We start from the raw sequence: 18,416 nt of genomic DNA on the forward strand, positions 1-18,416 counted from the left end.
TGATTGACAGGTGAAAGCAGTCTGCGGACACAGTTTTGTTTGCTGTTTACAAAGTACAGCTGTCACAGAGACCGGTGAGATATCTCAGGACACTTATTTCATTAATATCTTTAAGGGAGTAGGAACATTTTTTGCATACTTTTCCATGAAAAAAAAAAGCACTTATAGCACCTTTAATACAAAAATAATTAAGGATCTTCCAATACCCACAGGTTTCACCTAAATGTATGGTATTTCTGTGTGCAATTGCATTTAAAATGTAATTAACACAATTACAGAGGTATATAATGATGATTTGTGAGTTTTCACAGCAAAACAACCCAAAACAAAATGCCGCAAACTGCATCGCATAATCTGAGAAAAGCCGCAACAAATTCAGTCATTTTGGGCCGCAAAAATCAGGAAAAAGTGACGCGTAATCCTGGTGGGACTGTGTAATGGCCGTTGTAATGGAGTTTTAATGTAAGGGGTCCTTTGGAATAATCAGGAGAGTAATCAGATACAAAAAGAATTTAGTTTGTAGACTGAATATTTCTGTGTTCAAATCCTTGGAAATTTTAATCTTACAAGCTCAGAAGTTGTAATAAAAAAAAACGTAATTTTAACTTAATTTAAACAAAAAAAATATTAATGCGTTGAGCAATTTTGAATCCTTGAGACCAATTTGTGAAGCTTTTTGACAGATTAATTGAAAACAACAGACTCAAAAGGACAATTAACTGACTAACTGGGCATCACTATGGTTTGCAAGAAAGTTTTACTTCACTATAGAAATTTCCCTGACTTTTCCATGACTTTTGAGATTTTATCAATTTCCATGACTTTTCCAGGCCTTGAAAAACACAATTTTAAAATTCCCTGATATTTTCAGGTTTTGCATAACTGTGGGAAACCTGCAAGTAAATGAATTATATTTTCTTACATAATTGTAAACATAACTAGTGGTAGGCCAATATATAGGCCAGGTGAATTAATCGACCGCTATGTCCATTCTGTGATTACCGGCCGATAGCAGTGTTCGCTTAGCCGATTAACAGAAGTGTTACCTTTCCCTTGGGTCAGTTCCAAAATCTGCCAATAGATTTGTCAATGGATAGTCAATACTTTGTTTTGTAGGTTTTTTCTTCTCAAGTTTATGCAAATTTGAGTTAATATTGCAAAAATAAGTGTTTCTTTCACGTTATACATTTTGTGTACAACTGATTTGCTGTTGTTAAATTGTATTATGTTCATTACATTTATATCGGCTTACTGCTGTTCTTTATCAACAATACAAAAAATCCATACAAAATACTTGTACCATCAACATTCACAATTACAACTTATTATAATCAATATGAATTTGCTACCGTAAGGATTCTTAAATTGACATGCCCCCAACTTATAAAGTCTGGACTTGAAAATAACACAGAGTGTGGGTTGCACCAATAAGGATTCATCTTAAATTTAGATTAAATCAAGATTTATCTGATGATTTTGTTAAAAATAATCAGGGTTATATTTTATCCATCGATTTGATCCTGATTTAAATTTCACAGTAAATCTGAATTAAATTTAATCCTGTTGCTCCAATACTTTAAACTCTGATTTAAATCTCAATTAGGGATTAACTTCAAACTTGCAGCTGAGGTGGTTTAAATAAACAAGAGACCTACAATTAAACATGAATGACTAGGTAAACAAGCAGTGGATGTGCCATCAGCCCTCTGGGAGACCTGTATCGTATTGTTTATGTTTATTATGGTCCGAAATGTTGGACCATTGGCCACAATGTGTGCTTTCAAATTCGGTGTGCGAGTGCGGCGGCTCATCTCAGTGGTGGCACAGTTACCTGCTTCCCCATCATTTACATGTGGAGACACTGGACAGAGACGGGTCTCTCGGGAGAAGCAACCCTAATAGCACACGTACAGCTCCCAGACGTCTGTTAGATGTGTGTGTTTTGATCTGGATGACGTCTATTTTACGTTGTTTGCTCATCTGCAATATGTAGCCTATATTAGATGTGTTGTATCCATTTCCTCTCAGATGTCTTTAAGGCATTTAGCAGACGTCTTTCAGATGTTTATGATTTGGAATGTTCATAAATCTGAACTTTTTAAGATGCTTAGCAGGTGTTTATTAGATTGTGATGCTTTCCAGATCAAAAGATCTAAAACAGACATCTAGGGGACGTATGTGTGCTATCTGGGGAGAATAAACCTTAATTTCAGCATTTAACGACAAGCAACAGGTGATCGTTATTGCTCCTCTCCTCTCTTATACTCGTTTCAGTCGGCAGCATCTGGCCACAATAGTGGCGCTGATGAGGGGAGGTGGTCGATCTGATCATTATTTAAAATTAAGTGGTGCAACACAACTTAAACTTAGATCAACAAACCCTGGATTAGCTCTAAACTCTGCTTAATTTAATCCTTATTGCGGCGTTTCCTACTGGTGATTACTTTGTGGTTGCATTCATGTGCGTTCAACTCGTGAATACGATCATTCTAATCTGATATGACTTAAACGCACCATAAGACTTGGATGGACCAACTGGATCACTCCTGCTTGGAGTATGTGCCCTTCACTAATTTAATCTAATCTGTTCCTCATAACTCATTTCATGCTCCTCTGAGAAGATAATAAGCAGACCATCTCTGTACCAAATGTGGGACAGTACTCTGGCCACTGCTAATTAGGTTTCTGCAGACAGCTTCCGTTTGCAAGTATAGAGTGTGCCATTTAAACAGGCAAAGATCCCCTGGAAAGCAAGCAACTGATGATTATGACCACTTTATTACCACATAGTTCTAGTTCTGTGTGCACTCAGCTATAATTAAGTCTATCATAAAGGGTCCAAGCTGAGCCTATGATCCTAAGACACGTCCTTATAGAATGAATATCCCTAAAGATGAGGCTTGGAGCTTGTAAAGCCAGCATTAATCGGCCTGTGCAATCCTAGCCTAACTAACCTTCTTTAAAATGTCCCTGCATAAACAAGCTCACCTTGGAAATTAGAAACCTGCTGGGAATTCTCAAGACAACCCCAGCAAGTGCTGTCATCTTCATTTTCTAAAATTTTACAAACATGGCTATGTTGTTGTCAATAGAGTGCAACAGTGAACAGCCACTTTTTCAGCTGCCGTAAGTAACGTTCACATTGCTTCTATCCATAGGGATTTATTAAAAATTCATTAATAAAGACATGACTCAAACCAGCCAGCTCCGATGTCTATCAAAAAATTACAAACTTTATTTTGAGGAAAAAATGTATTTGAATGTTTGACAAAAACTCAAAGTACAAGATGTCTTCCATGAGGTAATGAACTACATGCACAGCAAATGACAATCAAATTAAATACTATGGAAAAATATAAAACTACAGTTGCAAAAATGTACAGTTGTTGTTAATAAGTATTGAAACAATATATATTTACGTTTATTGCCAAATATCCAGATATTTCCAAATAAACAGTACCAGTACTTTGAGAGTGTAGGAAGACCGACTCAATGGGTAAACCTTCTTTAAACCTGTGTGTGTGTGTGTGTGTGTGTGTGTGTGTGTGTGTTTGTGTGTGTAATTATGAGTATGAGTGTACTTTTTGGAACTGTACTAACGTTTTGCAGCTTGCTTGTAAGTCTTAATACTAACCGGGTCAAACTAATTTAGTTTTTTATAACTTCCTTTTAAAAAGCATAAATTTAGTCATTTTTACATTATCAGTTTCAGATCACTTCCGTAGAGGATGTCAAGAAGGTTTAGGCCTAAAAGTTAAAGTTCACTGGATGTAAATCGGTGTTAAAATGTAAAACGGGTCAAATTGACATGGAAGGACCTTCGGGGTTAAATTAAAAATGGTATGTTGCCCAATGGTATGTTTCTTTTTTTCACCCAATTTGGAATGCCCAATTCCCAGTGCACTTTAAGTCCTCGTGGTCGCATAGCGATTTGCCTCAATCCGGGTGGCGGAGGATGAATCCCAGTTGCCTCCGTGTCTGAGACCATCAATCCGCGCATCTTATCACGTGGCTTGTTGAGCACGTTGCCATGGATACATAACGCGTGTGGAGGCTTCACGCCATCCACGGCGGCATCCGCGCTCAACTCACCACGCGCCCCACCAAGAACTAACCACATTATAGTGACCACGAGGAGGTTACCCCATGTGACTCTATCCTCCCTAGCAACCGGGCCAATTTGGTTGCTTAGGAGACCTGGCTGGAGTCACTCAGCATGCCCTGGGATTCGAACTAGCGAACTCCAGGGGTGGTAGGCCCTAGTGTTTCTTAATTAAGTCAACACTGCTTCATGTTTTATTATTCAGGTAAATTGTTATAATAAATAAGTAGCTTAAGGATTAAGTAAACTAAGAACATAGCAGGCTAACAATAACAAATACATAAAGAGCAGTTAGTGGCATTCTTTTCAATATTGTTGTTTGATTAATATTAACAACACAATAGACAGCAGTAGGGATAGACGATAACTTTTCATTTATTTTCAATCCAATACCAAGGACTATCAAGACCAATATCGCTGATTTGGATACCAATACCTCTATTAAAGGTTTTTTTCTTTGCAAATTCTTGTGATAAAATGGATCATTCTAAATATTATTTTTAAAATCCATAGTTGTTTTTACATTTGTAGGCCTAAAATTTAAAATTATTACACTTCTTTTTAGTTTAACCTCACCATGAACCATGGTTTTACTACAGTAACCACTGATCTTTATACAGTATCAATATTATATATATATCAGTGACAGAAACCATAGTTTAATCATGGTATTTGTGGTATACCATGGTTACCACAATATTTCGCTAGTGAAGCCATGGTTACTAAATGGATACTTCAGTTCTGTATTACTTTTAATTGTATTAAAATCATGGTTTCCTTCAAAAACATGGTTACTACAGTCATGGTTAATACAACATTACTATAGTAAAAGCATGTGTTTATGTATACTAATATGCATTCTTCTTTTGTCACTTTGAAGCTTATATGCATTCATTTTCATGGTAACTAAATAATAAAATGGCCATTTAAAAACAAAATCTAATCTATATAATAGAATAATTTTTATGTCAGAATCGGCATTCTCGGTACAACATCAGCATCGGAAGTATCGCTACTGTAGGATAGATCCGCCTATCCCTAGACAGTGTTAGATCAATCAGGCGACATTTGTGCATTTACACTGCAGTCTTGTGCACAGATTCTATATTTTGACACTAAGTTTCAGAACTCAAAACTCCCTCTTCACTGCAAAAAGAGCATTTGTTGTAACCTGTAGGTTCCTGAAGATCAAGTGGTAGAGCATGGCACTAACAACACCAAGGGCATGGGTTCGATTCCCAGGGAACAAACAAACAGATCAAATATATACCCTGAATGCACTGTAAGTCACTTTGGATAAAAGCGTCTGCCAAATGCATAAGTGTAAATGTAAATGACTACTTCTCTACTTCCTCCACATTGTGATGTCACACTGTGGTAGATATTTGCATCAGAACGCCACAACAACACATCAATGACTTTACCTTATCACTTCTGTAGTCTAATAAAAACATGAAAAGTACATTTGCCGTTCAGCTGTTTTTTGAATATAAAATACCAGTCAAATATAAAATCTTAGTAATCCGATGATATCAGGCAATGCTGCACAAAGAATTTTAATAATCTTCGTTTTGTTTCCAGTACTAAATATTTAACTTCTCAATAAAAACACCCTTAAAATGATTTGAAAGGTTTTCTGAGAAGCAAAATTGCTTAGGTTAGATTTATGTCTGCAAAGATAAAAACATTTTGCCAAGGGATATTCAAGATATATTCTCTGAAAACAAGTTCATATCTTAATAATGTTTCTTCATGATGCAGCATCTAACCTTTGGGCACATGTGACATTTACAGTCTCATCTCTTATAATACAGTTTCTCGTACCGTTAAATGCAGTATTCACATGTCTGGATGGTGAAATGCATATGGTAATTGTATGCAGATGAGGATATGCATAGTTAAAACAGGCGTTGTACACTCCACATATGGCTATTTTGGGGAGGAGTCAGGGTGGGGAATGATTCACGTGCATGTACGCATAATCTTCCGCTAACTGGGATTTATTAAGGGAACTATGCGCAGGTTCTGGCGTACATATGGTTTTATAAATCTGAATTTTTTTGTGCGTACGGAAATAAAGTCTGACTTTTGTGCTTATGCACACTTTTAGGAAGGAGTCTAAACAGAGTTTTATATATGAGGCCCCAGGTCAGTCAAGAGCAAAGAGCCAATCATAACAGTGGGTGTTTACTGTCAAGTCTTAAAAGAGAAGCAGCACCACAAACGAGAGTTTTTGACAGAGGATCAGAATGAGGGTGGAAAATGATCATGTTTTACAAATGTATGGTTTTTTTTTTTTAAGCAAATATTATATTATATTAAGCTAATATTATAAGTGAACCTCAAGGAACATACTAAAATAATAAAAAAGGCATGTCATGACCCTTTTAACCGATTGGGTGCCACAGCCACATTTACTCATTCACAAATAGCGTTCACGTATCATAGTAAATGCGGTTATATGCACGTGTTGTTTCACGACTCAATGCATATTTCCACCTTGTCTACACACAAATTTTCACTCAGTTTTAGCTCCATACTGGGAAAAAAAATGCACATTCATATGGACTCCAGTTAAAACAGTGAACATGTGTTTAGCTGAGATTCAGGAAAATCTCTAGGTTTCCACACACACTTGAGTCAGCCATCTCCGCAGATGTTTTTTTCCATCTGCGCAGGAGCAACATGAGAAGTGTGCGGCCATGCAGGCATTCAGCTTAGAGGGAATATTGGTAGGGAAGTGTGGATATTTGGATGAAGCAGTAGAGTAACAAACTAGTTCCTTGTGCTCAAGACTTACTCAAAGAAAAATGGTTGGGAGTCGGAACATTTAACGCAAATTTTCAGCTGTTTCGAATGCACAAACTGATAAGGACAACTCAGTTTTTTTTTTGCAGGATTCTTCTTCACACTTGCATGCAAAATTCATAAGTAAAGGTTATTGAGTAATAGGGGAAGAATTCAATCTCCATCTAGATACTATACCATACCATCAGAAATCATGTTTTCCCCTGGGCCATCCTTAAGCGTTTTTCCACCACGTGAGACCAAAAAAGCACGACCCTATATCAATGAAAAGCTGTGCCCAAGACACTAATGCAGACACTTTAACGGAGTGATGAAGCACCAGTGCCAGTTCAGCCCTAATGAATACCATCCATTCTACTTTGCTTTGTTGAGCAACCTTTTTTCCATATGGCCACAGGCACTGAAACAGCCAACAGAGTCAGACTGGGTCTTTAAAGGAAGCTTGAGTCAAACTGAAAGGGAAATTTTGCCAGCCTTGCAGCAAGCCCACTTGGAATTCTTCTCATTTTAAGGGATCCTACTGTGGCCTTCAGATAAAGAGGACAATTCAGATGCAGTTATTTATGTAGTGTAGAATATGCACAGAATCTACAGTCAATGGTGCAAAAAAGTATTTCAAGTTGGAACCGTGGCCTAGCTGTGGTGCTCATGTGGGCAAAGGTAGTTTGAATCTGGCTGGCTCACATCATTTTCTAATCTCGTCCCTCCCCTCTTCACATAGTTTCCTGTACTCTCTCTTCTATCTACTGTAAATAAAATGGCCAATAATTAAATGTACATGATTAAACATATACTTAAATATTGAACTAAACTGTATAACTTGTCCAAGGGAACAGATACAGACGTCTCTGATATTACTCCACAGTTTAAGTCTCATATCATTGTAACATGTCATTTAATTTGTTTTGCAAGTAGTCACGTAAGCAGTAGGGCCCTATGATTTTCACGATGCGAAAAACACAGATGGAAAAGCAGAACTTTAAAACGCAGAAAATTTGACATGTGGAATAAAATTAATGTGCAAATACACAATTAAACAAATAAAATGACTCGACATAGTGTGATTACTAAACCACATAATGCTGAGATTTAATTAAAAAAAATACACAGTCTGCATGTGCTGCGCGCGTCAAAGTAAATGCGTGAAGCCGGACGCTCATACGCTGATAACACATCATCATAAGCATCATGTGTGACGTGTGTAGATGACAGACAGCAGAATGCTTATTAAACTTAAAGTGCGCAGCACATGCAGACTATATATTCATCTACTTAAATTGCAGCCTTTTATGGTTCACTATGCACATCATGACATATAGGGAATTGCATATCCAGAGATGTGAAGCTGTCGTCAAAAACAACAGGATGAAAGTGCTTTGTTCGACTTTCTGACTAAATAAAAGCTCAATTTAACAAGGTGTGTGAAATTTAAGAAACTATAATAGAAATATTACTACTGTACTGTACAATGTAATATTCATTACATTTATTAATAATAATAATAAATAATAATAATCAACAATTATATTATATTTAAGCAATATCTCACAAGCAAGAGTGCTGTTGTACAGAATAAAAGGTTTAATCAGTGCTTTCATTAGTACTGTGTTGCTCTGCTGTGCATCACTGTTTTTGTTGAAAAATCTGTAAAGCAATTCATTTGATAAAAATAATGCAATAGAATGTTGACAAGTAACTGTTCTGTTTAAATTCAATTCAAGTTCTATGAATTCATTTGATTAGACATTTTTGATGATAAAATAAAAACTGTTTTTGGGGGGCCTGTGTAGCTCAGCGAGTATTGACGCTGACTACCACCCCTGGAGTCACGAGTTCGAATCCAGGGCGTGCTGAGTGACTCCAGCCAGGACTCCTAAGCAACCAAATTGGCCTGGTTGCTAGGGAGGGTAGAGTCTCATGGGGTAACCTCCTCGTGGTCGCTATAATGTGGTTCACTCTCGGTGGGGCGTGTGGCGAGTTGTGCGTGGATGTCGCGAAGAATAGTGTGAAGCCTAAACACGCGCTACGTCTCCGCGGTAACGCGCTCAACAAGCCACGTGATAAGATGCGCGGGTTGACAGTCTCAGACGCGGATGCAAACGAGATTCGTCCTCTGCCACCCGGATTGAGGTGAGTCATTACCCCACCACGAGGAGTTACAAGTGCATTGGGAATTGGGCATTCCAAATTGGGGAGAAAAAGGGGAGAAAATCCACACAAAAAAATAAAATAAAAAAAAATAAAAATACAATTTGGGAAAATATTATAAATATTATAAATTATAAATACAGATTTCAAAGGGCCCTAAAGCAGTATCGTGTACTGTCAGCATGTACATCCCTTACATACACAGATATGTTTATAACAAAAACAACAGATCCACATTTTCCTATATTCATATCATGTATAAAGCAAAGATGTGAATATGAATTCAATCTTGCGTTTGAATCTCCCCACTGATATTGAAATACGATGTCAGTCATTAAGTGATAGTCATTTACTGACATCTGGTGGCGACAGTCAGCAATTGTCACCACTTTATACATGTTATGTTGCACTTGATGCTCCCAGCAATCCATTATTTAGGCCTCTTCAACACTTAGGGCTGCACAATTATAAAAAAACAAAACAAATCGACAGCTGTCGCAGTTATATAATCTTGAAAAGTTTTAATTACAGCATTCCGTTTATGTGTACTCCCATTGCGCCAACATTTTCTATTAACAAACATTTTTGGGCCATTGTGTGAATGAATGCAAAGGCAAATAAGAGGCATATAAATTAGTCTCAAGACATATAAATAATGCTCACTATATAAATTATACTGTGTATATATTCAAAATGTGAATTACACTTTGTTTTTCATGCAATTAATATAATACTGCAATTTAAGAACACAGTTCTCAGCTTGTTTTATCGCATAGCCCACATAAAGATATTGGCATGCAGCTGCCCCAAACAAAATAAGTAATTTAAATGTAAATTCTAATAATCAAAATTCATAAATCGCAATTACAATTTCAAAGGAAATTATCTGCAATTATGATTTTGTCATAATCGTGCAGCCCTATCCACGCTAATATGTTTTTAGTTGTAATCACATTGATTTCTATATGTTTACAGCTCACCCACTATGGAAGAGCATTTTCCTCCACTGAAAACATAAACTTTCTATATCTGTCTATTACCATTTACTTTGGAAAACAATGACGTTAGGAAGCTGAAAATGGATATGTGCAGACGTGGCCTTAGCATCAAACTTATCTGACAGGCCGTGGATACTAATAACAAGCTTTAAAGGCATAGTTGAAAATTCTCTTATCATTTACTCATGACTTTCTATCTTCTGCTGAACACAAATAAAGATTTTTAGAAGAATATTTCAGCTCTGTAGGTCATTTCAATGCAAGTGAATGGTAACCAAATTTTGAAGCTCCAAAAAGCATATAAAGGCAACATTAAAGTAATCCATACGGTTAAATGTATGTCTTCTGAAGTGATCCAGTTGGTTCTGGGTGATAGCAGACCAAAATATAACTCCCATTTCACTGTACATATTGCCATTGCAATCTCTAGGCACGATCATTATTTCAAGCTCGATTACACTTTCTAGTGTTTGACGCATGCGCAGATAGTTAAACTCTCTCTTTAACACCTTACATCCATCCTGAAGGCATTTTGATGGATTTCCACAAAAATGGCATACCCAAAAGCAAGAGCATATAACTTTATTGCAAAGAATGTCAATTGCATGGTATCAATTTTTAGAAAACCTTTCAAAATTTAAGAAAATATGTTTGGATCCCAACACTGCTGACAAAACATTACCACTAAAAATAAACTTTTGTTTAGTTATTATTCAGTTTTAGACAGTAAGAATGGATGGTCAGAAAATTTACTTTGGTGTTGTTCTACAACATGTTAACTATACCAGGATTTGTTTTTTTGGATAGGACAAATTAATTAAAAGTTATAGCATATGGAACCGTGGTTCCCAAGGTGGACTTTTATTTAAGTGTCCAAATAACCTCAACAAACAACAATTAATAGTTTTCTTAATAGTTTCTTAAACATAAACTGAAAAATATGAATGAAAAAAAATCAAAAACAATATCTAAAAATAATTAAACTAGTCCTATATAATACATTTCAGCACACTCTGGCTTCTTTTTCCATCACATATTCCATCACTCCAAAAAATGTGCATTGAGCACCCTCTTGGTTCTGGTCCACATGTGGGACACATGACTTATCCAAATATGTAATCTGACACTCTCTAGAGATCCATTGAGAACGATCTGACACATCTATAGGTGGGTTTCCATCCAACTATTTTTATGCGCAATTTGAAATTGCACATAAGAAATCCTGAATGGAAATGCTTGATATGCGAATAAACTTTCTAAATTCGCTTAAAATTGTATGCGCTAGGAGGAGGTGGATATCCTAGAGTTTTGCACTAGTTAAAAATGCGCATTAAGGTGATGGAAACGGTTTATTTGCAAAACGTTGACATGTTTTGACCATTCGTGCATGTGTTATGAGTGTGCGATAGCTTCATGTGACTAGCCACCGAAAGGTCTGTCCTTGGCACACAATTCTTTGAACATAGCGCTTGTCATTCGGAAGTGTTTGACCCACAGCTGGTCGATAAAGTGGGTCCTCACAATCCGCCAGAAGAATTTTGAGAGCGGGCGCTCCCAGGTAAGCGGAGACTGGCGGTGTGTGGGCATCGCAGCTATTTCAGCCCCATTATATCAAATATTATACTTAATCTTCAGTGTCTCATGGATGCATTTAATAAAATGAGATACTTTTTCCAATCTTGCAAATAAAACTGTCCCCAAAGCAGGGAGAGGTCATTCAGCTGCTCCATCAGGACGAGGCTGCTCCCTCATGATATTGCGCATTACGTAGTGGATGGAAACGCACAACAATTCGTATTTTCTTAAGTCCAATTTTTAGAAATGCACTTAAAAAAATTTAACAATTTTGGATGGAAACCCAGCATATGATGTGATGGATCATGTTTCAGTCTCCCATAGAACAGCGCTGCTATAGCAATCTCTGTTAGCGCTAGCCAGCATAGCTTGTTTATGACACTCTTTGAGGAATATCTCTGGATTTACTGGTCATATGACGTTGAGTGAGGGCTTGTTTGTTTCAGGATCGCCTGCTGTATGTTGTGATAGGTCATTTTCTATATGATGTTTATTTTCATAAAGTAATTAATGTGCTGGAATTTTTTTTTTTGATAAATACATGTGGATTTCACACGCTAATACTCACTGTAGTTTGGTCTCTGAATGAAACAAATTGCTCGTTATAGTCTACTAATCAAGACCTTTCCAATGATATATAACACATGGCTGTGTGATCTTTTATCTTTTTTACTGTTTTACATTTTTTATATATATGAATTTGGTGATCACAAATTTGAGATTTTTTTTTTTTCAATAAATGGAACAGTTCTAATTTATCAGCAAATTTAAAAGCAGTATTTTAGAATTGGCCAGATCAGCTATTCATTGTATAGATAAGAGTTTTAGCTTTAAAACGACAACAAATTTGTGCAGACCAAGTAAGTGTTTGAGTAAACCTGTAATATTTTTTTTAGCGTGATCAGCGCCCCCTAGAGGGCCCGGTATCGGGTCGCTCTGGGTTTAAGAGGTTAACCACATTTAGATCTCCAGTGGACAAAACTACTCTCCACTCGCAGAAATTTTACCTGGACAGAGCAATATTGCGTAACAACCTCTCAGTCGTCTCGGAGAGGTCTGAAGACACCAGGATCTCTACAGGTTGGATTCTCAGCACCCTGGACTCCAACTCTGAATGGGACATATTATCTTTAAAACAGTCCACCATTATGTCTCCTATGCTTGGCTGGACCACCTGAAATCAAAAGAGAAAAATGTTTTAGTAAAGAGCATCATTCAATTATTCTTTTCTAATGAAAATTAGGTTTTTAATATACATGCATGCATATACTCAGGATACTTGTGATACTATGAGTATGAAAACTATGTATTAAATAGTAATGGAGATTAGAATTAAACTATTTATTTAATTTATTTTTGTAGATTCAAAACAAACTGCAAATCTCCACCCAGACAAAGGAATTCAGATATGCTGTCTATCCATATCAATGCAGTTTTTCAGATTGTTTTACGACACCTGCCTTTATTTGAGAAACTCTAAAACCAACAGATTTGAAATTAAGTTCCACTGGAAGGTAGACCTCCAAAAGCAGGACTGAGCAGCCCTGTTAAAGGGATAGTTCATCCAAAAATGAAAATTCTCTCATTTACTCACCCTCATGCGATCCCAGATGTGTATTACTTACTTTCTTCTGCTGAACACAAAAAAAGATTTTAAGAAGAATATCTCAGCTCTGTAGGTCCATACAATGTAAGTGAATGGTGATCAGATCTTTGTAGTTCCAAAAATCACAAAGGAAACATAAAAATAATCCATATTAGTGTTTAAATACATATCTTCAGAAGAGATATAATAGAACAATATTTAAGTCCTTTTTTACTTTAAATCTCCACTTTAACTTTCACTTTCAGATGTGAAAGTGAAACTAAACAGGCACCACATGTGACTTTCAAGATGTAAAAGTGAAAGTGAAGATTTAGAGTAAAAAAGGACTTAATTTGATCTCTTTCTCACCCACACCTATTATATCGCTTCTGAAAATATTGATTTAAACACTGGAGTCAAAAGGATGGCTTCTTTATGTGATTTTTGGAGTTCTGAGAAATTCTTCTAAAAATCTTTTGTTTGTGTTCTGCTGAAGAAAGAAAGTCATACACATCTGGGATGGCATGAGGGTGAGTAAATGATGAGAGAATTTTCATTTTTGGGTGAACTATCCCTTTATTAGGAGGTATCAGAAATAGCTTTATGTTTGCAAACATTGAAGTTATTTTATAAATATATGGATTGCTTTAATTTACTGAAACAGTATGTGACAGAACAAAGCACCACTATGATTCCTCACCACCATGCCTATGGTCATCTCCTTGCTCTGTTTATCAAAACTCTTGCTCACACACATTAGATAGTTGTTGTTGCCACTGTCTTGCACCACATCTTCAGCCTGCTCCAAATCTCCCAACTTCAGAAGAGGATTCACATCTGAGAAGTCAAAAGAATTTTACCAACTTCTGATCAACCAGAATAATAATACATTGGGATAAAATTGATCAGTCAACAACAATTATTAGACTAATGAGTAAAAAGGAAAGCAATACCTTCGCCTACAAGTGTGGATTTGGTGTAAAGTGCACTTAGTTGCCGTGTGAAAAGAGAACTCTTGTTAGTGCTGGAGGCCTTGATGGCTGAAGTCTCTGTCTGCTTCACAACACCTACCTAGGAAATTAGGGAAAACACACAGTGTTTACTATGACTGAAATCACTGAGACATGAAAAATACAAGCAGTTAACAGCATTGCTGATAGATGTACTTATCCATTTGCAATAGATTTTAAGATAATGCCATCAAAGGATATTAGTTACCTTATATCCCTGAGAAACCAGTCGCCGAACATGCACAAACAAGCGATGAGTGGGGATGCTGGCAGTCATGAAGTTATGGTCCATATGACAAGTGATATTGAGTTCCTTTGCTGCAATCTATAGGAATCAAAAATGCCGTAAGACAGCATTATATGCAGTAATTATAGGGGAAGTGACAATCCTGTTTTAGCAAAATAATTCTCTCCAAACAAGGTGATCCAAAAAAATTATATAATTACATTAAAGGGATAGTTCACCCAAAAATGAAAATTCTCTCATCATTTCCTCAACCTCATGCCATCCCAGATGTTTATGACTTTCTTTGTTCTGCAGAATGCAAATTATGATTTTTAGAAGAATATTTCAGCTCTGTAGGTCCATACAATGCAAGTAAATGGGTGCCAAAATTTTGATGCTCCAAAAAGCGCATAAAGAGAGCATTAAAGTAATCCATATGACTCCAGTAGTTCCAATATTTTATGCTGACTTATGTGATTTTTGATCTTCAAAAGTTTGGCACCCATTCACTTGCATTGTATGGTCTAAAATAGCCAAGAAATTCTTCTAAAAATCTTCATTTGAGTTCAGCAGATGAAAGAAAGTCATACACATCTGGGATGACATGAGGGTGAGTAAATGATAAGATCATTTTCATTTTTGGGGGAACAATTCTTTAATAAGGTGATGCATCATCCAATGTCTGATTGTTGTGATGGGACTGTTATAGTTTTTACCTCTGCATCCTCACCAAAGAACCTGTACTTGTAGCCACACTCAACGCAAAGCACTGTGTCCATATGTCGCTTTTTGATTTCCATGTACTGTTCCTCTAGGGGAGTGTATATGGTCTTCCTTCTCCTGCTGGGAACAGCAGACTCTGGGGAACTCTTTGTGATCGCAGTATTCTTAGTAAACTGACTGAAGGAAAACTCCTGAGAACAGAAGAAGTAAAAACATCAGCAACTGTGTTGACCATTCTGCCAAATGATTGTGTATGCAATATGATTTGTTGAGCCTAATCAGTCAAATCAGGAAGCTCATTACTTTATTACGGCATCTTTAAAGCTGAAGTGTGTGATTTTTCAGTGTTAAAATACAGTCTCATCCCTGCATAATATGCAGAGACAACAATAAGCTCTGAGTGGCTCTGAGCATCCCGATTAGCCCAGATACAGCAACACTGGCTCAACCAATGCCAAGAGGTTTGTGCAGGAGTTGTCCGATCAATGGTAGATGGGGGACGTATTTGGGGAAACCTGCTTGAAAACAGTTACCTTTTTTGCAATTCTGTTTTGTGCCACTAGTGGCACAGAAATGACACACTTCAGCTTTAAGAGGAAGAATACACTTTCAATGGGCAAGTCTGACATATAAACTGCACTTTGTAAATAATCAAACCTGTTTAATCTGAACAGGCTCTTCTTTGACCTCTTCCACTGATTCAGACAGGGTGTTCTTCATTATTGTGTTGTGGTGTTCTATGACAGAACTGTCAGCTTTTCCCAAGTCTGATGGCTCGACCTCTGTCTTTGTACCCCGATCTGAAACTCTGCTCTCCGGGACCGCTGGGCAGCTGAAATTTTTAAGCCTCGACAGGGTGGCATGGCTGACACTGGCTCTATTAGATACCATCTTACCTACTTTTAACAAACAGTATAAAAACAAACTAAGCCACAAATATTGATATAAACAATATATATATATATAGCAAGAATGACTCAGACTTTCCCATGACTTCTGCAGTCGTTCCAAATTACTTATAGAAATTATTTTATAGAGACTGCACTCACAAAGAGCAATTTTAGCTGGTGAAATATTTTAAAGCTGAGAATAACAACAAAAATGTATTTGACCTACAGAATTACCCATGCCCTTTTAAAAAATAAAAATAATAATACTTTTTTAAATAGCCTGATATTTTCAGGTTGTCCATGGCTGTGGGAACCCTTAAGTTTGCATTGCAGTTACTTACATCTGTTGAGAGCAACAAAGATTCGAATTAACAATGAAGAAAGTGGCTTTACTTCTTACAGGTGTTTGGAGTCACAGTGCATTCTTCAACTCTCTCGTCCTCCACATCGTGTGACAGTTTGGGTCTCTTTTCAGAGGACACTCCTCCATCAGACAACCTCTTCTGAAACGCAAAGGAACAGTTCTGAAAAACCTTAAAACAGCAAAAGCTGCATGCATGTCTGATATGAGGATTTGGGAGGCATATGACTTTATAAGCCATGTAGAAAGTACAAGACTGAGTTCTTCCTTCTTACAAAGTTATACATATGTGTCTGGCCTACAAATGAAGCTCGTACCTTTCCTCTGCCCTTATGGCGTCGGTCCTGGCAGTTAATCCTGGGCTGATCAGTTGGTTGAGATTTATCGCGTGCACTTGAGAAGAATCGGCTGATGGTTGTCTGACTGCTGGACTTCTTGGAGGATTTGGATGTGGATACATTTCTGGCATTTGCATACATTTTACAGCATTAACCAAAGGAAATTATCGCGTGGACCACAACATGCATAGGTTGTTTGAAACCAGATCAGAAACACTAATGTTTAAAAATAGTCTCTCTCTCTCTCTCTCCCTCCCTCTTTAGAAGAGACTACAACTGATCCTGTTGGCGCGTGAGTGACGTATCCAGTTCCGCTGCACACGCGAAGTCACTGTTGTATTGTAGGGTGAAAGAGGCGCTGTATTTGCGCAGTACCATGCAGAAAACAACTGTGCATAGTTTACCAGTCCTAACGAATTAATTTGGTTATGGGTGAAATCCATAGAACCTGGCACAAAAAAAAGAAAAAAAGAAAAAAACAACCAGCTTAAAATGGTCAGCCTGGTTTTAGAGGGGGTTTGCACTTTTCTTTTAGCTGGTCAGGCCGGTCTTCCAGCCTGACCAGCTAAAAAAAAAAAACTGAACTCAGAATGGGGAAAAAATTTGATCTCAGTGATTTGGAGCGTGGCATGATTGTTGGTGCCAGACAGGCTGGTTGGAGTATTTCTGTAACAGCTGATCTCCTGGGATTTTATCGCACAACAGTCTCTAGAGTGTATAGAGAATTGTGTGAAAAACAAAAAACAGCAGTTGTGTTGATGAAAATGCCTTGTTGATGAGAGAGGTCAACGAAGAATGGCCAGACTAGTTTGAGCTGACAGAAAGGCTACGGTAACTCTGATAAGCCCTCGGTACAATTGAAGTGAGCAGAATAGCATCTCAGAATGCACATGTCGAACATTGTGGCGGATGGGCTACAACAGTAAAAGACCACGTTGGGTTCCACTTCTGTCAGCCAAGAACAGAAAAATGAGGCTGCAGTGGGCCTACCATTTATGTACCTCAGCAGAAATCCAGATTTGTCAGACCAGGCGATGTTTTTCCAATCATCTACTGTCCAGTTTTGGTGAGCCTGTACAGGTGTACCTAATAATGTGGCCGGTGAGTGTGTTTCACACTTGCAGATTTAGCCTAAATTAAGCTATGAATCACTAGGGGCTAGCTAGCTAGTAGTTTGTGATGTAAAATTGGTTTGTTGTTATTGACAGATTTATTTTACCCATAAGTTAAAGAAGAAAATGAGTTTACAAATTTTTTTTACAAAAGCTTTGGTAACAGGGTTTAATAGTTGAGCTTGACAAATGCTGTCAGCACTACTTGTTTGATTATTCACTTGTGTTGTTGACGTGCCAAGGTTCCAAATGATGTTAACGTATCCTGGGTGTCACAATTTCATGCTGTTACAGGATTGTGCGATTGTGGGACACAGTTTAAAAAAATGTTTTTTTTTTTTTTTTTTTTTATGTTTTTAAGAAATTAAAATCTTTTTTTTAAATGATACTTTTAATGAAATAATTTTTTTTGTAACTTTTTTTTATTTTTTATTATTGAATATAAATTCAAAAGAGTAGCCTATGTTTCAATTCTCACTGTATGATTTAATTTTTCGATACAGTGGAGAAGATCAAGACAACATTGACAATAATAACACT

General features: G+C 37.0%; 1 protein-coding gene across 2 annotated transcripts in view; it reads right to left on the minus strand.

Moving 5' to 3' along the window:
- The window catches only part of LOC127436459 (DNA mismatch repair protein Msh3-like), a 95,371-nt gene extending 78,310 nt beyond the window's left edge, over positions 1–17,061 (minus strand). Inside the window, exons 1-8 of one of the 2 annotated variants that reach the window (XM_051690639.1) lie at positions 16,744–17,061; positions 16,466–16,568; positions 15,833–16,071; positions 15,169–15,366; positions 14,435–14,551; positions 14,170–14,287; positions 13,917–14,053; positions 12,639–12,805 (exon numbers count right to left, since the gene is read on the minus strand). In XM_051690639.1, the coding sequence (XP_051546599.1) occupies positions 12,639–12,805; positions 13,917–14,053; positions 14,170–14,287; positions 14,435–14,551; positions 15,169–15,366; positions 15,833–16,071; positions 16,466–16,568; positions 16,744–16,905 (1,241 nt within the window). In that variant the 5' untranslated portion in view covers positions 16,906–17,061. Of the gene's footprint in view, positions 1–12,638; positions 12,806–13,916; positions 14,054–14,169; positions 14,288–14,434; positions 14,552–15,168; positions 15,367–15,832; positions 16,075–16,465; positions 16,569–16,743 lie in introns of both variants that reach the window. The other variant, XM_051690632.1, reaches the window with a different exon arrangement.
- Positions 17,062–18,416: the final 1,355 nt, after the last annotated feature.

This window comes from Myxocyprinus asiaticus, chromosome 4 (assembly GCF_019703515.2).
Source record: "Myxocyprinus asiaticus isolate MX2 ecotype Aquarium Trade chromosome 4, UBuf_Myxa_2, whole genome shotgun sequence".
NCBI classification, from domain to species: domain Eukaryota; kingdom Metazoa; phylum Chordata; class Actinopteri; order Cypriniformes; family Catostomidae; genus Myxocyprinus; species Myxocyprinus asiaticus.